Source organism: Erinaceus europaeus, chromosome 4, assembly GCF_950295315.1.
Source record: "Erinaceus europaeus chromosome 4, mEriEur2.1, whole genome shotgun sequence".
Taxonomy (NCBI): Eukaryota; Metazoa; Chordata; class Mammalia; order Eulipotyphla; family Erinaceidae; genus Erinaceus; species Erinaceus europaeus.
The window spans coordinates 114,394,831-114,418,387 of record NC_080165.1 but is presented as its reverse complement, the minus strand read 5'-3'; the positions used below and the strand labels follow the sequence as shown (position 1 = coordinate 114,418,387).

General features: G+C 39.4%; 1 protein-coding gene across 2 annotated transcripts in view; it reads right to left on the bottom strand.

The window, feature by feature from the left end:
• The window catches only part of MAP3K5 (mitogen-activated protein kinase kinase kinase 5), a 277,002-nt gene that overhangs the window by 17,743 nt on the left and 235,702 nt on the right, over positions 1 to 23,557 (bottom strand). For both annotated transcript variants that reach the window (XM_007520044.2, XM_060190392.1), the window contains 3 exons: positions 22,713 to 22,898; positions 20,954 to 21,059; positions 6,923 to 7,166 (listed from right to left, as the gene is read on the bottom strand). In XM_007520044.2, coding sequence (XP_007520106.1) covers positions 6,923 to 7,166; positions 20,954 to 21,059; positions 22,713 to 22,898 — 536 coding nt within the window. The remainder of the gene's footprint in view (positions 1 to 6,922; positions 7,167 to 20,953; positions 21,060 to 22,712; positions 22,899 to 23,557) is intronic.

The following is a 23,557-nucleotide window of genomic DNA, read 5'->3' as shown; positions in this document are numbered from 1 at the left end:
AGCTACATCTGACACAGTGGTCTACACATGGATTTCTCAGGCAATAATGAACACAGACACCCTTAGAATTTTTTTTTTTTAATGCAGATTCTAATCCAATAGTTCTGGAGGCAGGTCAAAAGTTCTGAATTTCTGTGGTCTGGGAGGTGGCACACTGATAAAGCTTTGGACTCTCAAAAGGTCCCAAGTTCGATCTCTGGCAGCACATGTGCCAGAGTGATGTATGGTTCTTTCTCCTCCTGTCTTTCTCATATATAAATCAAATCTTAAAAAAAAAAAAGTTCTGAATTTCTAATGTGCTCACAGGTAATATTCAAGTTGCTGATCCACTGAACTTCATGTTAAAGTAATAAAGCTTTGGAAGATATTATGCCTCCACAAAAAATTCAAAAGATCCATCCCAAAGTGTCTTCCCAAATCCTCAAGACAATTGTTTTGTTGTTTTCGATGGGCAAGACTAGGATAGTCCTTGTTATGCATGTGACCCAGGTTTCAGCCTGGCCCCAACTGAACTAGAAGTCTTTCACTCCTCTTTCTATTTGAAAGCTGCCTGTGCTTCCATGAAGGTCTCACTACAACAATAATTTTTTATTTTAAATTGTTTTATTGTTTCATATATGTAGATACAGATTTATAGATAAAGTTATATTTTACATATGTGGCCCTGCCATTAAAAAAAGTTGGTATGCCCATGTCCAATGGAGAAACAATTACAGAAGCTAGATCATTCACCTTCTGCACTCCATAAAGAATTTTGGTCCATATTCTAAGAGGGGTAAATGTTAGAAGCTAACCACAGGGCTCTGAACTCCCAGTCCATCAGGACCCAGAGAAAGAAGAGGAACAAAAAAGGGCAGGGGGGAACTCAGAAGTAGGTGTGTGACTTAGAAAAGAAGTGAAGGCAGGACCATAGAAAATATGGGCAAATATATAAATATAGGTAGACAGTTATAGAAATTAATAGTCAACCCATATTTGTGATCTTGGGAGAACTAATGCAGCTTCCAGTGAGGACACAGAACTCTGGTGGTGGGAACAGTGTGGAATTATACCCGTTATTCCATAATTTTCTAAATCAACATTAAATAGCTAATAAAAAAATTGGTCAATCAATATGGGTAATACAGTGATTAAAGTATATAGGTAGTAACTTTCTTTATAACTCTGAAAAATTGAGAAGTAACTTTAGATAAGGTCACCTGTCATACTTGCAACATAATCAATGTTCAGTTAATGTTAACTGTTTTTGCTAGACTAGGTTTTTGTAGTTATTTTTCTTCTCCCTTCTAAGTGGAATTGAAATGAGTACAGGATCACTGTGTTCCTGGCACACTCAGCTCCTAGCTGACAATTTGATGTTTTCTTAAAAAAAAAAAAAATCCAAGGAGAAACTAAGACATTATTTATATGATAGTTTTTACCCATGAAAGATTCACTATACAACTAAGAGCCAACTGGAAACCTATTCACCATTTTCAACTTTTTCTCTGAGAAAATATTTCAAGTTGTAAAAAGAAATGCCCTGATATTTTTTAGGAAGCTCTTTTTGAGCAACTTAGATTCAGAATTAGAATAAATTGATATATATTATTATTAATATGATCAAGATACATTACTGAATATCCTACATTTCTTTGTAAGCTTTATTTTATTTTTTGAGTACTAACAGATTTAGCTCAGGACCAGATTCCTGTACAAAGTTTGTTTTTGCTTTCAGTTGACTAGTTTGAAGGCAGCATGGTGCAGATGAAAGACAGTTCTTGGCTTTTATCCTGGCTCAGCCATGCAATTCTTGTGTTTACTTTGACAAATAACTTAACACCTCTGGGCTTCAGCTTTCTCATTTGTAAAAAGAAAAAGGAAAACTTCCTGAAAGGATTATTGTGCACATTGAATAAGGTAGCACAATACCTGGCCTTGCCTTTTAATAAAAGACTGAATTCTATCCCCTGCTAGAGCTGTAGACCCTGGAAAAGCACCTTCCAATTTCCTTTCTTGGCTCCCAGGAAGCCTCCATTCATTCCTACTGGATTTAGAGATGCCAGGCCCCTGGGCAGGAGAAAAATCAAAGCAGAGTTCAACAGAAATAGGACAAAGGAAAAATACTAGACATAGCCAGGGAAGATACTTTAGGGAAGACAGATCATTTAAAGGCAACTGAGGGGTCAGCAGAGTACACTTAGATTAAGAAGTAAGAACTAAAAGCTCAGGGATGCAGAGGATTAGAGGAGATATTAACCTATTTCAATAGGGGATAACAATGTTCAAATAAATGGCTAGGAACTCAGTGTGAACTTTCACAAGTTGCTTTTTTTTTTTTTTGGTCTTGTACCATATATTTTTTTTCTTCCTTGCTAATTTTTGTTTAAGGAGTCTTGGGTATATTCCTATTGCTTTTGCAGAGAACACAGTGGAATTGTCTAGAAATTTTACCATGCTTTAGACTATTTATTATTATTATTATTAATTACTTGCTGCCACCAGAATTGGCACTGGGGTTCAGTGTCTGCACAATTCCACCACTCTCAGCAGTTACTTTTTTCTTTTTCTTTCTTTTCTTTCCTATAGATAAAGGGTAAGAGACAGAAAGAGGAGGAAAGGCATCACAGCACTGCTCCACCAGTCATGAAGAGTCGCCCTTGCAGGTGCTTCCATGTGCTGGTCTGTTCTAGAATCAGGTCCCTATATGTGGCAAACTATGTGCTTTACAGAGTGAGTTATCAGCTGCCCCCCACCCCTGTTTTTTTCTTTTTTTTTTAAGTGAGAACTTAACACTGAAAACAAAATATTGACAGACTATTTCATATATCCCAAGTGCAGCTATCCATATTATTTATTTTTCAGAAAATAGGCAGTCCACAGGTTTTACTTATTAAGTCTTCAGTTAGTAGAGAAGTCCTTCAAAACTAAGCAGTTTCCGGCCTCTTTGTCCCAGAACAGCTTGGCAAGGATCTGCAATATGGTCAGTTTTGTTTAAAAGCAGATGGATGGGGGTGGGGAGATACGTTTTGGTGGGTATTTCCAGAAGTCCAGGATAGGGAAACTAGATAAACACTCACATCCTAAATTAGTTTTTAATAATATACTTGCACAGAGTTCAGTTTATGGGAATTGTGTGGAATTGTACCCCTCTTATCCTATAGTCTTGTTAATATTTCCATTGTATAAATAAAAATTAAAAATTAATAAAAAATCTAAAAAGACAGGAAGAGAAGGCAGGATCACAGAAAAATATACAAAAATACAGATAGATAATAGATAGACAGATTGTTATAGGAATAATAGTTAACCCATGTCTGTGATCTTGTGAGAACTACTGCAGATTCCAATGAAGATGGGGACACAGAACTCTGATGGTGGGAATGGTATGGAATTATACCCATTATCTTGTAATTTTGTAAACCAGTATTAAATCAATAATGAAAAAAAAAATCCTTGCATTATTGTCCCAACTTGAGAAGTAAGCTATTTTATGTAAGGATATATTAAAATACAAGCAAAGCATACATTTTAAAGCTATTTTGGTGACTACCATTTAATATTATTGATTTCTAATAGTTAATAACTAATTGTTAGGTAAATCTGGCTTATGATCATTAGTTACTATGGCCTCAAATAAGCAATAAAATTTATAGTATGAAGGCTACAACATTCCATAGAAAGATATTAACATTCCCTGTAAGCTTATTGTACTTTCTGTATTAATATTTCTATATATCAAGCAAGAGTCATCTGAAAAATCATAAGGACCAATATAGATATAGCCAGTTCTTTATTTCTACTACTTAGTACATATGCTAAAACAGCTGGACCTTCTTCAAATCAAGTGTGAAGTGTTATGCTTCATCTCACTTTCTGGGGGGAAATGGAAGGACTGTGGTAGATGATACTAGAGAAAGAAAAAGGAGGCAGATCATCTTGTGGATTTCTCTGGTTCGAGGGTAAATTTCTCTAGAGGAAAAAAATGTAAATGTGTGAGCTGTTGAGCAAAACACAACTATGTATAACTGTAGTAAAGAAATGTGGCAATACCTAGTCTTTCCTACAGAGATGGGCAGATGTAGGAAGCAGGCCCTCAGCTAAGTTCCTGATACTTTCAGAGAAAGATGCATCCTTCTGTAAAAACAGCCTTTGAGGGTTGGTGGTACCAGCATGAAAGATGGTGGCGACAGGGTAGTATGCAATGATACTGTCTGAGGAATGAGAAAAAGTTATGGGCCCCTTGGAATATACCTAAAATAGACCTACTAGCTTTTTCCAAAATGGAGACCACCAATCTTCAGCTGCAGTATTGTTGCCTTTAGGTTCATGATAGTCAACAATTTGTTCTGCTTTATATCTTAATGCTTTTTCAGCCACCTGGTTCCAGATACTACCATGATGCCAACCTGACTTTCCTGGAGAGATGACCCCACCAATATGTCCTGGAGCCTTGCCTCCCCAGAGCCCTTCCCCACTAGGGAAAGAGAGAGACAGGCTGGGAGTTTGGATCGACCTGCCAATGCCCATGTTCATCGGGGAAGCAACTATAGAAGCCAGACCTTCCACCTTCTGCATCCCATAATGATCTTGGGTGTTGGGCCTTAAGCCAGCCCCCACCCCCACCCCCGCTCTGCTCCATCCTCCATTGCTGATACTATAGTCTATTTACATACTCACTGTTTTGCCTGAGACCCACCCTACCTGCAGGGTTTTAATTAATCCCACCGGTTAAAACCTTTGCAGCAGTTGCTAAGGGAGTTTCTACCTAGTCCGCTTTTTTCTATTCTCCACCCCCTTTCCTAGCCATTTCCTTTTCCGACTTGCCACTTTCGGTTCAAAATATATAAAAGTGTTGTCTTTGATCAATAAAGACACATTGTGTTCCTGCTCCACCATGAATTCCTGGTCTCTCTCCCGAGTTGCTGAGTAAGTAGCAGCCCAGGTTGGCTCCGGTAGAGTTCTCTCCAACCCAGAGAGCACGTGCCCGGGAAGAAACACCCTCACACTAGCCAGGCACTGGGTCCATACTCCCAGGGGGATAAAGAATAGGAAAGCTATTGGGTGAGGGGATAGGATATGGAGTTTTGGTGGTGGGAACTCCTATCCTATGGTCTTGTCAATATTTCCATTTTAAAAAGTAAGAAAACAAAACAAAACAAAACAAAAAAGTTACATTTGGGAGAGGTAGGTTCTATTGATAGATGCTTGGCTTCATAAGCAAAGGTTTTAGGGTCAGAAAAGCAAATATATGTGCTTGTTAGTAAATACATGTAATTCTACTATCCAAATAATTCTGACTAGAAGTCATGGTAGGGAGAAGGCTGGATCAAATGAGTAATGAATTAACTGTCCTCGTCCAAAAATCAGAGAGAAATGTGAAAAACAATTCCATTCATGATTAGGCCATAGAGAAGAACTTGATGAGAAGTGATTTTGCTTGAGAAGAGGAGGAAATGAGGGTCACCAAGATGCAAAAAGAAGTTTCAGAGGAGAAAAAATTCAAACTTTTTCCACTAAAGTAGTAGAAATAGCAAATAAGAAAGAGCTAGGTTTCAGAGGACACAATTGGGACATGGAAGTCAGAAAACCACCTTCCCATTATTTAAAATCTATGCAAATCATACCAGATAAATTCATTTACTCATGTAACCAAAATTCTGCATATAGAATGAGTTTGTACTAGTACTAAGTACTTATTTGTACTAAGTTTCTATTAAGACTAGTCTTAAAGATTATTTAACTTTAAAGACCTAACTTTATAATTAGAAACATGTTTTATCTTCTTGGTGAGCAGCTAGAATTTTTAACTAAGGTTTCCAAATATTTGAACAACTTATATTGATTCACTGTAAAGAAAATTTTTACTGTAAACCCAGAGTTTTAAAGTCAGTTGCTCACATGTCAACTGTAGCTAGCACAGGAAGCTATAAATTATAAAGATTCAGACCTTGAACCATGTCAACATCTGTGAAGAACAGGAAATATTTACTGTTCACTTAATAACCTGATCATGTGGTTTCTATGCTCTTACACAAAGAAAAATTCAAACTGCAGATATGACAGCATATTAAAAATAAAACAGAATGTAGTCAACTCAGCATTCAATATTCTATAATGTAAAGCTTTAGCACAACTAATTTTATCTCCTCAAGATTTTCAATGTCCTACAAAGCACCTGAATATATAATTGGCCCATTAAGAAAAAAAAAATAGTGCATAAAAAGAAAACAGCTCTTTCTTGAAAGAACTTGATATTCCAGATCAGTGGTTTTCAAGATCACAGGTTTTTGATGTGATTTTTCCCGATCTTTCAAATGGCACATAGTGCTCTGGGTTTGTGTCCAAGACAGTCTGAGCAGTTACAACTAAGTTACTCTAAGAATGCCACTGAACTTGGAGATAAATCAATAATCAAAGAAATAATGCTGAAGGAAGATGGAATTACCAGAAGAGGAAAATGCATCTGACTAAAAAGACTAAGATAAATTTGTTTTACAAAGGAAGGCATTAATCTAGCTTACATGAATAAAATCTAGGAAGTATATTTTATATTTTCTTCTCTTTTTCTTTTCTCCTTCTCCTTCTCCTTCTTCTTCTTTTGCTGGGGCTTGGTGCTGGAACTATGAATTCACTGCTCCTGGAGGCCATTTTTTTTCCATTTTATTGGCTACTACAGAGAGAAATTGAGAGAGGAGGTGGAGACAGAGAGGGAGAAAGACAGACACCTATAGACCTACTTAACTGCTTCTAAAGCATACCCCCACTGCCGATGGGGAACTGGGGGCTCGAACAGGGATCCTTGAGGTTAGTACTATGTGCACCTATCCTGGTTCACCACTGCCCAGGCCCCAATTTTATATTTTTATGGACCAATAAAAGTAGATAAAAACATATGTACTTATAAAAGTAAGAAACTCATACACATTAGAGAAGGACTCACCTGTTAGTTTCTATTTTCATCCTTCCAAGCTGCACACTCAGTGATCTGTGAGCATTCTGGGAATCATGAGATAGGGTAGAGCTGAGTGTGCTCACCCCTGAGGTAGCCACAGCATCTTCAATGACAGCATGAGGTCTTCGGACAGTTTGATTTGAAGGCCTTTCCTCATGATCATCTTCTATATCCAAGTCTTCTTGATCAGCAGTATCACTCTCAGATGCAAGGCTAAAATGTGGCCTCAGTTCTGTTAGACATAATAACATTGTTAGTAAAATATACATGATAATATTAATTTCTTACATCAGAAATCCTTACGACCAATGAAACATGCGTCCCAAACTGCTTTTCTAAAAGGAAGGATGGATTTCTGTATGTTAATTTAGATTTGTTCTTCCAGTGAATTTGAAAAATTCAGAAAGTATATAAGCTCAGAATGATCTAATTCAAACAGAAAGAAAATGTTCGCTCTGTTAAAAGATATATGTGTGGGGAAAATGCTAAAATCAAAAAGAGGAAAGTCGGGCGGTAGCGCAGCAGATTAAGTGCACATGGCACAAAGTGCAAGGACCTGCATAAGGATCTCGGTTCAAGCCCCCGGCTCCCCACCTGCGAGGGAGTCGCTTCATAAGCGGTGAAACAGGTCTGCAGGTGTCTATCTTTCTCTCCCTGTCTCTGTCTTCCCCTCCTCTCTCCATTTCTCTCTGTCCTATCTAACAATGACGATGTCAATAACAACAACAAAATAACTACAACAATAAAACAACAAAGGCAACAAAAGGGAATAAAAATACTTTAAAAAAATCAAAAAGGGAATTATGTACAAAACTTTTAAGCATATAAAATTTGATTTATACAAGTAAAATTTATATTATATAATTACACAATCATGTAGTGTATATAAACAAATGTAAGTATACAGACTGCTTTCTGGCTATCACATTCAAAATGTAAGAGGGTGGAGGGTAGGTACTAAAAATGCTCATATTTATTAATAATATTTTTTACTATTTGATTTATTGTTAGAACGTCTTACTCTAACCTGTTGACTAACCATTAATACTGAAAGTGCAAGTTTTTCTCTCTCTCTCTTTTTTTTTATTGGGGAATTAATGTTTTACATTCAACAGTAAGTACAATAGTTTGTACATGCATAACATTCCCCAGTTTCCCATATAACAATACAACCCCTATGAAAGTGCAAGTTTAAAGTCTTCAACTTATACCTATATGACATGAGATCATAACCTGGGTGTTATCTTTGTGTAGGAAAAAACAGAATCACGTCTCAGCCTTTTGGCTAAAATCAAGTGTGTAGAAAAAACAGAAACTATAATTTGTTTCTCAACATGACTCATAAAAAGAACAGATTGGTGGAGGGAGAAAAGGCCTTAGCAGGAAAGAGGGGAGACCTATGGCTTCATGAAGAAGGCAGGGCAGGTGTTTGAAAGACAGAAGTTGGGATGGTGGCCCAGAACCCTCTGAGAAGAATGAAAAGCAGCACAGACTATCAAGAGAAATCTAAGAACCAGGGTAAATGTATAGGTCTTCACGAGGGCCTGTAATGAGTTTACTACATATGGATGAAGTAAACTAGAACCAGTATGTTTCCAAAACAGCAAAATGCAATCAAACAACATATCTAGTCTCACATCTCTAATCTCCCATTCCCTAAAAAAAAAAAACACAAAAAAACAGTTTATTTCCTCAGATGAAAATAATCAGTCCAAATTACTTTAACAGAGTATTTTTTATATCAAATAAGATCATACTTTTCAGTATAAGGTATGATTTATATGTTGACTCTTTTTTCATCCATTAGGTTCCAGATGCTAGCATGATACCAATCAGACTTCCCTGGACAGACAACCCCACCAATATGTCCTGGAGTTCTGATTCCCAGAACCTCGCCTCACTAGGGAAAGAGAGAGGCAGGCTTGGGGTATGGATCCACCTGTCAATGCCCATGTTCAGCAGGGAAGCAATTACAGAAGCCAGACCTTCCACCTTCTGCATTTCTGCCTTGAGTCCATACTCTCAGAGGGTCAAAGAATAGGAAAGCTATCATGGGAGGGGATGGGATACAAAGTTCTGCTGGTGAGAATTGTGTGGAGTTGTACCCCTTTTATACTATGGTTTTGTCAGTGTTTCCTTTTTATAAATATAATAAAAAATAAATTCTCTATGGTATAAAGTTTTGGACATTTTATACTTCACATGGGTCAATGACTGCTTCAGTATAAGATAGTGTTAAAAACATAACGGGGAGGTCAAGTGGTAGCACACCCGATTAAGCACACATGGCATGAAGTACAAGGATCTTGGTTCAAGCCCCTGGCTCCCCACCTGTAGAGGGGTCCCTTCACAAGCAGTGAAGTAGGTCTGCAGGTGTCTATCTTTCTCCTCCCCATCTCTTTCAATTTCTCTCTGTCCTATCAAACAACAATGACAGCAATTACAACAATAATAATAACAACAATGACAAAAGCAACAACAACAAAATGGGGAAAATGGCCTCCAGGAGCAGTGGATTCATAGTGCAGGCACCTAGCCCCAGCAATAACCCTGGAGGCAAAAACAAAACAAAACAAGACAAAGCAAAACAAACAGACAAATATAATAACAGGTCTAAATGGAAGTATTTATGCTAAATTTGTCCTCACCAAACCAAGACTTACTTATATTGAATAGTTTCAGCTTCTTTCCAAATTGAATATTAAACCAACAGACAAGATTCATCTACTCAGCACTACTTATATAATCTTCCTGACAGATCCTTTACATCCCCTAAAGTTAGTGACCTTCGGAGACTTCTGGGGGCAGGGCTACAAGCAGTAGCAGATCTGTTTCTCTCCTCTCTTCCCCTTTCCCCAATCAAATAGAAATACCAAAGAAGACCACCTGGGACTGAAACAAGACAGGATAGAATGACTTCAGGAACCCACCAAATCACTGGTGAGTGCAAACACATGTGGCTGGTGGACAGAGAGGAGCCTAGGGAGAGATTAAGTGGCTGGTAACAGTCTGGCAGTTTATCAGAGACACTATCCCCAGTCTGTTACACCTTCAAGGGGACAGCTGACAGGAGGAAAGGACTCTCTGGAGACTCATCAAGTGCAACTCTGAGTCTCCATTGCTACTGCCCTCAGAGTCTGGAGCAGCGGCAGGGAGGGAAACCAGGGGACAGAGATCTATCCAGGAAACTGAGGAGAAGACCTATACCTCAGTGGCATAGCAGTGGGGCTGTGAAAGTCTCTTTGCATAACCACTGGATTATCTCTCCCACACCCTGCTTTATCTCTTGGTCAGGAGTCAGTGATAAGCTACGAAGCCTACTTATAGTTTAAAAGCCCTCAGGCTCCCATAGCCTACAAGGAAGAAAAAGAACAAAAGAGGCTTTTAAGCCACTGAGCTCCAAATCAGGGATTAAAATACTATTTTCTTCTCCTTCTTCTCCTTCTCCTTCTCCTTCTCCTTCTTCTTCTAGCATTTGCCCTTCTTCCGTAGCCAGTCAACAGCGTCAGGTTGAGCCTGATGTAAAGTTTCGAGACCTCCTTTGAATCTGGAGAGGTGGCAGTCATTGACTATGTGGGTCATAGTCTGTCTGTAGCTGCAGGGGCAATTCGGGTCGTCTCTGGCTCCCCAGCGATGGAACATACCGCGCACCGGCCATGGCCTGTTCAATAGTGATTGAGGAGGGCCCAATCATAACGTGCTAGGTCAAAGCCGGGTTGACGCTTGCAGGGGTCTGTGATGAGGTGTTTGTTCTTTACCTCAGCTGACTGCCAACTCTGCTTCCAAGAGACTGGAACAGAGAAGTTCAGTGTAGGCATAGGGGACCAGATTGGGTGACGAGACGTCAAGCGTTGAATAGGGTGGACGAAGATATCCGCGTATATAGGCAGGTCCGGTCGAGCGTAGACGTGGGAAATGAACTTAGATGATGCCGCATCCTGACGAATATCTGGTGGGGCGATGTTGCTAAGAACTGGCAGCCATGGAACCGGGGTGGAACGGATGGTTCCAGAAATTACCCTCATGGAGGAATATAATTTGGAATCGACCAAGTGGACATGGGGGCTATGGAACCATACTGGGGCACAGTATTCTGCAGTGGAATAGCATAATGCCAGAGATGATGATCATAGTGTGGAAGCGCTCGCGCCCCATGAGGAGCTGGCCAGTCTTGCAATGATGTGATTCCTCGCACCCACCTTTGCTGCAGTTTTTATGAGATGTTTGTGAAATGACAGAGTGCGATCGAGAGTAACGCCAAGATAGACTGGCTGGGCTTCATGCCGGATTCTCGTATCGCCAAGCTGCACATTAAGCTCACGCGAGGCCGAGGCATGGTGTAGATGGAAAACAGATGATACCGTTTTTGCAGTGCTAGGGATTAGTCGCCATTTTTTACAGTAATCAGATATCAGAGACATGTCTCTCGTGAGTGTTTCCTCGAAGATGTCGAACTTGGATGTCTGAGTTGCACAGCAGATGTCATCGGCGTAGATGAACTTCCTTGAAGAAGTTTCTGGGAGGTCATTGATGTAAATATTAAATAGCGTAGGAGCCAGAACAGAGCCCTGGGGGAGGCCACTTGAGACAAGTCTCCATCTGCTAGACTTGTCACCCAGATGCACCCGGAATCTTCTGTTTTGGAGAAGAAACGATATAGTGTTGGCCACCCATGGAGGCAGGCATCTTGAGATCTTGACTAGGAGACCACGGTGCCAGACCATGTCATAGGCTGCTGTGAGATCAACAAATACAGCACCCATCTTTAAATTCTTCTGGAATCCATTTTCAATGTAAGTTGAGAGGGCCAGGACTTGTTCGCAGGTAGATTAAAATACTATTGAAATAACTGTTAACTTCTACCACTGTGAACCCTTTAACTACCTTACTTGGACACAAGTCAACCCAGGGAAGAGTGATCAGTACTTTGAAAAGTACTGAGAGAGGGAACTCATAACATAATATATAAAATGGTTAAACCAACAAGAAGAAATATTGGAGAAATGAACCATGACAAGAATACAACTAAAAGCCCCCCAAAGGGTGAAGCACAAAGTAATAAGGTCAACATCCAAACACTAGCTAAGGAAATAATCACAGGAGTAAAGAGTTTGAAAAAATTGTAATCAGAAATACAGGAACAACAAATGAGACTATGGAAGAAAATACTAATTATCTCAAGGTTATTAGAGAACTGAAAGCTGAAATAGCTGAGCTAAGAACACAACTAGCTGAACAAGCTAAAACAGTACCAGAACAGGGTAACAAAATAGATGAACTCCAGAAAACAGTAGAGTGGAGAGAGAATAGAATAAATGAGGCTGAAGACAGAATTAGCAAGATCGAGGATGAATTAGAGACAACTAAAAAAGAAGTAAGAGATCTCAAAAAGAGATTAAGAGATACTGAAAACAACAACAGAATCCTATGGGATGACTTCAAAAGAAACAATATATGCATTATTGGCATACCAGAGGAAGAACAAGAGGGAGAGGAAGAAAGCATTCTTCAGGTCATAATAGCTGAAAACTTCTCTACTCTAGACAACATCAAAGACATAAAGATTCAAGAAGCCCAGAGAGTCCCAAACAGAATTAACCCAGACTTAAAGACACCAAGACACATCATATTTAGAATGGAAGGAATAAGGATAGGGAAAGTATCCTGAAGGCTGCAAGAGAAAAACAGAGTCACCTACAGAGGAAAACCCATAAGATTGGCAGCAGACTTCTCCACACAAACACTACAGGCCAGAAGAGAATGGCAAGATATCTATCGAGTGTTCAATGAGAAAGGCTTTCAACCTAGACCACTGTATCCTGATAGTCATTCAGACTAGATGGAGGCATCAAAACCTTCTCAGACAAGCAACAGTTGAAAGAATCAACTATCACCAAGCCTGCCCTGAAAGAACTTATGAAAGGTCTCCTATAAACAGTCAGACCACCATAAATATGTCATATATCAGAACACTCTAAAACTCTACAAGAATGGTGTTAAAAATATCTTCAATCTTTGATATCAACAAATGTCAATGGCCTGAATTCACCTACGAAAAGGCACAGAGTAAGAAGATGGATCAGAAAACACAACCCAACAATATGTTGTCTACAGGAAACTCACCTAACTCAACAAGACAGACACAGACTTAAAGTGAAAGGATGGAAAACTATCATACAAGCCAATAGCCCACAAAAAAGGGCAGGAACAGCTATTCTCATATCAGACATGACAGACTTTAAAATAGATAAGATTTAAAAAGATAGGAATGGACACTACTTAATGCTCAGAGATCAGTCAATCAAGAGGACTTAACAATTATTAACATCTATGCACCCACTGAGAAGCCAACTAAATACATCAAATGTCTACTGAAAGAGCTACATCAATATATTAACAGCAACACAGTCATAGTAGGGGACTTCAACACCCCACTCTCTCAACTTGACAGATCATCCAGGCAGAAAATCAATAAAGACATAAGGGAGCTAAATGAAGAGATAGATAAACTAGAACTATTGGACATTTTCAGGGTCATTCACCCTAAGAAGCTGGAATACACATTTCACTCAAGTCCACATGGGTCAGACCATATATTAGGCCACAATGACAGCATTAGCAAATCCAAGAGCACTGAAATCATCCCAAGCATCTTTTCAGACCACAGTGGAATTAAACTAACACTTCAAAATCAACAGCAGCAAATGCTGAAGAGGTTGTGGGGTCAAAAGAACCCCCCTACACTGCTGGTGGGAATGTAAATTGGTCCAACCTCTGTGGAGAATAGTCTGGAGAACTCTCAGAAGGCTAGAAATGGACTTACCCTAGGATCCTGCAATTCCTCTCCTGGGGATATATCCTAAGGAACCCAACACACCCATCCAAAAAGATCTGTGTACACATATATTCTTGGCAGCACAGTTTGTAATAGTCAAAACCTGGAAGCAACCCAGGTGTCTGAAAACAGATGAGTGGATGAGCAAGTTGTGGTATATATATACAATGGAATACTATTCAGCTATAAAAAATGGTGACTTCGGCACAGCTTCATACAAGATACTGGGTACTATACAGCAAACTCTAACAAAAGGACTTTTCAAAGTTAACCCAATTACCAAATAATGTGACGATAACATTAACTATCCATTGTCTTTTTGAACCCTAAGACAGCAGGAACCTCACATCTCCACTATAAAGCCTCTACTTCCCCCAGTCCTGGAACCTTAGGATAGGGCCCACTTTCCCGCATGCCTCTCCCCATCCATATCAAATAATATTGCATCTGCGGATCGCAACCTAATCAACGCAACGATTGCCACCTCAACATGCTTCACCTCAGACTGTGTCCAGAGACTTCAGGTGTGGAATGACAACCCTTCAGCTTCATTACTCGGGTGAGACCTTTCCTTTCATAGTATTCTTTAATTCCATCCCAGGTGGATCACTTTCTAACAAAGTCCCAAAACCTAGATATAGACCAGGTTCTGTGAGAGAGAGCATATGTTCACATGTATCCATAAACTACTGCAAAATATATACCTGAAAGCAGAAGTACACTAGAGTTTGCAGTGAGTACCCCCCTAACACTTCCTCTCCACTATTCCAACCTTTGGGTCCATGATTGCTCAACAATTTGTTTGGCTTTGTATGTTAACTCTCTTTTCAGCCACCAGGTTCCAGATGCCATCAGGATGCTGGCCAGGCTTCCGTGGACTGAAGACCTCACCAATGTGCCCTGGAGCTCCGCTTCCCCAGAGACCCACCCTACTAGGGAAAGAGAGAGGCAAACTGGGAGTATGGACCGACCAGTCAACGTCCATGTTCAGCGGGGAAGCAATTACAGAAGCCAGACCTTCCAGCTTCTGCAACCCACAACGACCCTGGGTCCATGTTCCCAGAGGGATAGAGAATGGGAAAGCTCTCAGGGGAGGGAATGGGATATGGAGATTGGGTGGTGGGAACTGTGTGAAGTTGTCCCCCTCCTACCCCATGGTTTTGTTAATTTATCCTTTCTTAAATAAAAAATAAATTTAAAAAAATGGTGACTTCACCTTTTCAGCCGATCTTCGATGGACCTTGAAAAATTCATGTTAAGTGAAATAAGTCAGAAACAGAAAGGTGAACATGGGATGATTTCACTCTCAGGCAAAAGTTGAAAAACAAGATCAGAAAAGAAAACATAAGTAGAACCTGATCTGGAATTGGTGTATTGCACCAAAGTAAAAGACTCTGGGGTGGGTGGGTGGTTGGGGAGAATATAGATGCAAGAAGGATGACAGAGGACCTAGTGGGGGTTGTACTGTTATATGGAAAACTGGGAAATGTTATGCATGTACAAACTATTGCATTTACTGTTGAATGTAAAACATTAATTCCCCAATAAAGAAATTTAAAAAAAAAGTGACCTTGGCATGCATATATATATGTGTGTGTGTGTGTCTATACAAATATATATATATATATATATATATAGAGAGAGAGAGAGAGAGAGAGAAAGAGACAGACAAGAGAGGCAGAGAGAAATAGAGAGACAGAGAGAGAGAGAGAGAGAGACCGAGACCACAGCACCAAAGCTTTCTTCAGTGCAGTGAGGATTGGGTTTGAACCTGGATTACATACATGGCAAAACACCACACTATCCAAGATATCTATTATTCCTGCTTTCCTGCCCACATTTTTACTTTTACTATTTTCTTGTTTCTGCTCCTTTGCCAAATTATCTTTCATTTTCTATGACTTTTTTAAGTTCCTCTCTATCTGCTATATCAGACGCTGTTCTACTCATTTAATTTTCTTTGTTTTTTGGTCTCCAAGGTTATAATTTGTGTGGCTCCATCATTCTTAGTGGTTCTCTCTCTCTTCCTTTGATAGAGATGAGAGACAGAGTCTTACAGGGATAGAGAGAGAGGAGAGACACTGCAGCACTGCTCAACGGCTTATGAAGCTCCACCCACCACATAGAAGTGTAGAACAAGAGCTTAAACCCTGATGATCCTGTGTGCCCTCTACTGAGTGAACCACCACGTAGTCTGCCATTCAGTATTTACTGAGTAAAATCAAGAAACTGTTTAAAATATACCCAGTTGTATTTTTGTTGTTGTCGTCACCAGGGCTTGACCACTCTAGGTTGATTTTTTTTTTCTCTTCAGATAAAAACAGAGTGGACGTACTGAAGTTTCCTCCACTGCAGTGAGGGCTGAAAACCAGGGCTATGTGTGGCAAAACGCATGCACTATCCAGCTGAAATATTTTGCAGGCCCCAGTTGAATTTGTTTAGACAGTAGCGCTTAAGTGATTTTAAAAAATAGTGCTGGGGGTCAGGCGGTAGTGCAGCGGGTTAAGCGCACGTGGCACCAAGCACAAGGACCGGCGTAAGGATCCTGGTTCAAGCCCCTGGCTCCCCACCTGCAGGGGCGTCGCTTCACAGGTGGTGAAGCAGGCCTGCAGGTGTCTCTCTCCCTCTCTCTGTCTTCCCCTCCTCTCTCCATTTCTCTCTGTCCTATCCAAACAACGAATGATATCAACAATAACTACAACAAGGCTACAACAACAAGGGCAACAAGAGGGGGGGAAATGGCCTCCAGGATCAGTGGATTCATGGTGCAGGCACTGAGCCCCAGCAATAACCCTGGATGCAAAAAAATATATATATATATATATATATATATTGTTAATGTGGCCAGGTTGTGACATACTTAGTTGAGTATACACAATACCATGCTCAAGGAAGGACCCAGGTTTAAATCCCTGGTCACCATCTGCAGGGGGGAAATTTCACAATCAGTAAAGCAATGCTGCATACTTCTCTTCCTCCCTCCCTCTCTATGTCCTCCTTGCCTCTGCATTTCTCTCTGTCCTTTGCTTTATCTTGGCAGGAACCAGAAGGCATTATGTTAAATGATATAAGCCGAAAAGGGAAGGACAAATACTGGATCTTACTTACAGGTGGAACTTTAGAAACAAAAACAGAAAGTGAAAACACAAAGTGAAACTTGGACTGGATGTGATCTATACTGCACCACAGCACCAAGTGCTTCACACTGTAAGACATCTGCTCTGCTGCTGAGCCTCCTCCCCAGATGGAGCAGTAAGCTTTCTGACTGGCAGTTAGAATCTACACTTTTGAATTTTATTTACTTATTTATTTTCCCTTTTGTTGCCCTTGTTGCTTTTAATTGTTGTTGTAGTTATTATTGTTGTTATTGATGTTGTCGTTGTTAGGGCAGAGAGAAATGGAGAAAGGAGGGGAAGACAGAAAGGGGGAGAGAAAGAGAGACACCTGCAGACTTGTTTCACCGCTTGTGAAGCGACTCTCCTGTAGGTAGGGCGCAGGGGGCTCGAACCGGGATCTTTATGGCTGGTCCTTGCACTTCGCGCCATGTGCACTTAACCCGGTGTGCTACTGCCTGACTCCCAATCTACACTTTTGAAGGGTATTGTTAGCTCTTCGGTACTAGGGCCCTCATTTTGGGTATATTTATGTCTTGTCATGATTAGGTTGCATTTTCTTTTGGAAGAATATCACAAATGTCATGTTCTGCATCATATCAGGAGGTACACCATGGTAATGTGCCTTACCACTGCTTATGCCTACTTTGATTTCCCCCTCCACCTCATGTATTATAAATATATAACTAGTCTATAGTGTATCCTCCACCTCAGAGTTTATTCTAATCATGCATCAGCTAACCAAAATTATTTGTTGTCTCCTTAAGAGCACATTAAATCTACATTAATTTTATATTCTTTTTTTAACATTTGTTTTATTATTTATTTTCCCTTTTGTTGCCCTTGTTGTTGTAGTTACTATTGTTGTTGATGTCATCATTGTTGGATAGGACAGAGAGAAATGGAGAGAGGAGGGGAAGACAAAGAGGGGGAGAGAAAGCTAGACACCTGTAATTCTGCTTCATGGAGCCTACGCAGCGACTCCCCTATAGGTGGGGAGCTGGGATCTCGAACTGGGATCCTTATGCCGGTCCTTGCGCTTTGTGCCATATGCGCTTAACCCGCTGTCCTACTGCCTGACTCCCCCTAGTTTTATATTCTTTACATTCATACCTAACTATTAAATGAGTGTTTCAGAATCTTTCTATAATTCTTCTGAATCTTTGTACAATTTTAACCCGAATTTGTTACAATAAGTTAAAGTCTTATTTATATATTGCTTTATCCAGTATTTATCAGGGTTCTACTGTTGTGGCTAGAAAATACACTCGGTCCCCACCTGCAGGAGGGAAGCTTCAGGAGTGGTGAAGCAGGGCTACAGGTGTCTGTCTCTCTCCCTCTCTATCCCCCTTCCTTCTAAAACTTTCTCTGCCCTACCAAATAAACAAATAAAGTAATAGAAACAAAGAAAATATACTCAGCACAGAATAAAATATCCTTAAAAAGGAAACCAGTCATTAAATAACAAATTAAATGTAGTTTTAGGTTGTGGTAAGGATCAACCGACTGGAGGAAATAATTTCCTGAAGAAGAAAATAACAGGAGCGTTTACTTTAGATTTTGTGGAGAGCTGGAATTCTGAGGAAGTGAGTTTTTAAACGGAGACACAAGAATGCTAAGGTATAAGAAGTTGAAAGTATTATGACTGGAATGATAGAGGGAAGAGGTGTGCTCCATGTCCAGGAAATAAATTCAGGGTTATTAGAACTCCTTGTATTTCTTTATTATGTATAGTTCTTACTAGCATTTAATCTTTGCTAATATTTAATAATAATATTTAAAAAACCCAAAGCCATTGGCCTCACTTTCAAATCAAACAAGGCATCTGAGGGAAGAGCAGGAATTTCACCACTTGGGTGTGTTGGTGACTTAAATGACAGTGATATCACTTATAAATAAGCTAACTTTTAAAACATTTTATATTTACCCTCTAAAATTTCTATTTTAGAATGCTTTATAATAGAAATTAGTACAGAAGAACATATTTCTAATTCAGACATCTAAATAACCAATATATTTACTGGAAAACATGCCACCACACACAAAGTAAGAGAGCATTAAGTAAAATTCAATCAGTGGGTGTGTAGCCAAAATAGTTTGGGATCTCTACATATATTCCTATTTTTGGTTTGTGCTTATTTTGTCCTTTCTATCTTACCGCCTTTCGGACAACAAGTTGTAGATGCTATTATGATTCCATCCTGACTTGCCTGGGCAGACAACCTCACCAATCTTTCCTGGAACCTCACTTCTCCAGAAGCCTAAACCACTAGGGAAAGAGAGAAACAGGCTGGAGGTGGATCAAGCTGCCAACACCCATGTCCAGTGGAGAAGCAGTTACAGAAGCCAGGACTCCCACCTTCTGCACCCCATAAAGAATTTTGGTCGGTGGTCCGGGAGGTGACGCAGTGGATAGCGTTGGACTCTCAAGCATGAGGTACTGAGTTCAATCCCCGGCAGCACATATACCAGAGTGATAATCTGGTTCTTTCTTTCTCTCTCTCTCTCCTCCTATCCTTCTCATAAATAAATAAAATAAAATAAAAATTTTTGGTTCATACTCCCAGAGGGGGAGAAATGTTAGGGGAAGATGACCATACGGCACTGAACTCTAATTCCATCAGGATCCAAAAGAAAAAAAGGAAGGACACTCAGAAATAATAGATATAGGTGTGACTTAGAAAGGAAGAGATGGAAAAGACTTATAAATACTGCTATAAAAATATTAATCACCCCATATGTGTAACCTTGAGAGAACTACTACAGTTTCCAATGGAAGGAATGGGGACACAGAACCATGGTGGTGGGATTGGTGTGGAATCATGCCCCTGTTATCTTATAATTTTGTAAATCAATATTAAGTCACTAATAAAGTTTGTGATGGAGAAATTGCTCAGCTGTAAGCACAGGACCCGCATACCTAAAATTCCCAGGTTTGGTTGCCAGCATCACATATTGTAGAGCTGAGGGCAAAATCTGATCTCTCTCATAAAAGATTATTTTTAAATGAAAAACGCTTTCAGAATGCAAAATAATTTGGGAGTTTATACCTTAGAGTATAAATATGTCTCACATGTAACAGAGTACATAACATCTCGTTTTATCAACATCACTTCTTTTACATCCTACTACACAGAGCTAGGCGCTGCCTGAGTCAGTGAGTTTTAAGCCTGGCTGTGTATGCATCAAAATGATCTGGTAGGCGGGGAAGACTAAATAGCTCACTTGGGTAGTGTGCTGCTTTGCCATGTGTATGGTCGAAGTTGGAGACAAACATAGACTTTCTCCCTAGCAGAATCTTCTCTAGTCAGTCTGGAAGAGGGCTCTAAAGCAGTAATTTTAAATAGCTCCTGACATAACTGAAAATGGTGGCACATTTGGGAAGCACTGGCAAAGGATGGCATAGGAATATATTTTGCGGTCACAGATATTTGCATATCAATGTGGGTCACTGTATCTTTTCTTTCCTTTCCTTCCTCCCTTCCTTCTTTCCTTCCTTCCTCCCTCCCTCCCTCCCTCCCTCCCTTCCTTCCTTTCTTTCTTTGCCTCCAGGGTTATTGCTGGGGCTCGGTACCAGCACTAGGAATCCATTGCTCCTGCTGGCCATTTTTTTCATTTTAGTGACTAGGACAGAGAGAAGTTGAGAGGGGAGGGAAAAGCAGAGGGGAGAGAGAAATACTGATACCTGAAGATCTGCTTCACTGCTTGTGAAGCAACCCCCCTGCAGGTGGGGAGTGGGGGCTCGAACCTGAATCCTTAACCAGGCCCTTGCATTTAGTAGTACTACGTGCACTTAACTGGGTGTACCACTGCCCGGCCCTCTGTATCTTTTCTTTTCATATCTCAAGATTTTTTTTAAGACAAGAAAATAAGTCTTCCTTATTCGTAGTGAACATTTTACTTATGTATTATTATTATTCAGACTATGTACTATGGAAATGTTATTTGGAGGCTTTGAAAAGGCTAAAAGTTTTTAAAAGATAACTTGGCTTTAAAAGCAATAAGAAAAAATGAACAGTAATATGAAATGTCAAACACAAAATATTTGGAAAGTAATTAAATAATTCTGACCTGGAACCAGAATAGTAATGGCTGTCTGTACTGCTTTTCGAATGATACTGTCTAAAGCAAACATCCAGTGTGGCTTGATGTTATGATTCCGAAGAACTTTATTGACCTGGAGAAAGAGAGCAACATTTAGCCTACTTTAATTTTTCACTGCAAATAATCTAGTTAAAGTAAACATTTGGGTAGAATTCCATCAACAAAACATCTAAAAGGTTTTCTCACCTTCATTTGTAAACAACTTTTAACTTAATTTTCATTTACTTTCATGAAAGAGATAGCAGAGCAGCACTCAATTCTTGTATAGGCTTTAGGCAATCAAGTCCTGCTCGCTAATGCTGAGATACACCCATCCAAAAAGATCTGTGTACATATATGTTCTTAGCAGTACAATTTGTAATAGCCAAAACCTGGAAGCAACCCAGGTGTCTGAAAACAGATGAGTGGATGAGCAAGTTGTGATATATATATACAACTCAGCTGTTAAAAACAGTGACTTCACCATTTTCAGCCTATCTTGGATGGACCTTGAAAAATTCATGTTAAGCTAAACAAGTGAGAAACAGAAGGATGAATATGGGATGATCTCACTCTCAGGCAGAAGCTGAAAAACAGATCAGAAGAGAAAACACAAGTAGAACCTGAAATGGAACTGGCATATTGCACCAACGTAAAAGACTCTGGGGTAGAGGTGGGGGGAGAATACAGATCCAAAAAGGATGACAGAGGACCTAGTGGGGGTTGTATAGTTATATGGAAAACTGGGAAATGTTATGCATGTACAAACTATTTTATTTACTGTCTAATGTAAAACATTAATTCCCCAATAAAGAAATTAAGAAAAAAAGTGATGTTAGAATCACAAAATTCTAAATCCTGAAAAGTCGTTTCCTACTACTGACTAAATGACTGCATAAAAATAAAATATGACTATGTTAGTGTGTCAAAAAAATATCAACTATAAAGAGTAATAAGCATGCTAGGATTGTGTTAGTTTTTGGAATCTAAATGAAGTTACTCAAAATACTTCTATATTCACCCCACAGGCACTCAAGATCTCTTATTTCAATCCCCTGGATCTTGCATGGACCTTCTGGAAGATGACTTAAGTATTATTTGGTACAAAGTTCCACAGCTAAGTCTGATTCAGTAATGACATATACAGTTTAGAGTCAGGCTTTCAAAAGACTGTCTTCTTGGCTGTATTGGATAGCAACTCAATTTGAGAAAGAAATACTTTCAACAATTTCTCATGAAGCCAAGTGAAATAATTTTTGTTCATTGGTGCCATATATGCTGAGGTATATTGCTAGCTAATTAACATAGCCAATCATTAAACAAGCATGTTTAAAATCTTCTGTTTAGAAACAAGAGGGGAAAAAGAAATAACTTTTTCCAGTGACTTTTCTAATCTGCATTACAATTTTCTATGTGACCACTAGATGGCATTTCTCATATATATAATTAGAATGCATGATTAATATGTTCTGTTTTACATAATTTCACAGCAACAAATTTCAGTCATTGGAAATTGTGAATTTTGCTATTTTCTATAGGTCCAATTTTTTGTGTCTCTCTCTTTGGAGGACGCATGTATATACATAAAATGACAAATCTGATATTTAGAAACACATAGATAAGCAACTATCTAACACATTTATGATTCAAAAAGAACGGAGTTTATCAAAATTGTTAAATTACCATAAAGGGCAACAGAACCTTTGTTGGAATTTATGGAAAAGGACTGGCAAAATATCCAACTTACAGCATCTTGAAAACCAAAGAGCACCACCTGGACCTGACTAATGCCATGGCTGTCGAAGTCCAGCTCTAACTTGAGCTTTGACAGTGTGGTGGCTATGATCTTCCGGTCAGTGGATCTCACAAATTCTCTGAGACTTACAATGAGAGTTGTGATATGCTCCCATTTCAGTTTGGGTTCTTCAGCCCCCTGTGAATGAAGCCAACAACTTGTTAGTGAATCTGAGCTCCATGACCATTTCTATGCTGTTATGCTGAAAGCTGAATCATTGCACTTCTAAAACACCCACAGACTTTTTAACCAAGATTATTACCTCAGCAACCAATTAAAGCTAGCATTAAACTTCAACAACCAGACAGTTGGCCTCTGCTAGACCTATCAGGCATAGGTCTGCCATTCCCTCAACCTTTATTGAGCAAAGGTGGCTTTAAAAGACCCTCTGGAGTATAGACTCCATGGAATACTACTCTACAATAAAAAGGATGATATTGTATCCTTTGAGACAAAATGGATGTAACTAGAGGAGATTATGCTGAACAAAAAAGAAGCCAGAGCTAAAAGATGACTATTAGATGGTTTCATTCATACATGCAATCTATAAACACATGAGTTTTCAAACAAAACAAAAGGGGTCAGACTACGGTCCACCCAGTGGAGTACACAGTTTACTAAGTGCAGGGATGAAGCTTCCCAAATGGTGAAGCAGTGTTGCAGGTCTCTCTTTCCCCCTTTCCACTCAATTTCTGTCTCTATCCAATAAATAAGCAAACAAAATGTTTTTTTAAATACCCTTCAAAACAAAACAAAAAACAGAAGTAAACAAACTGTCTCTAAGACTTTGTGAGAAT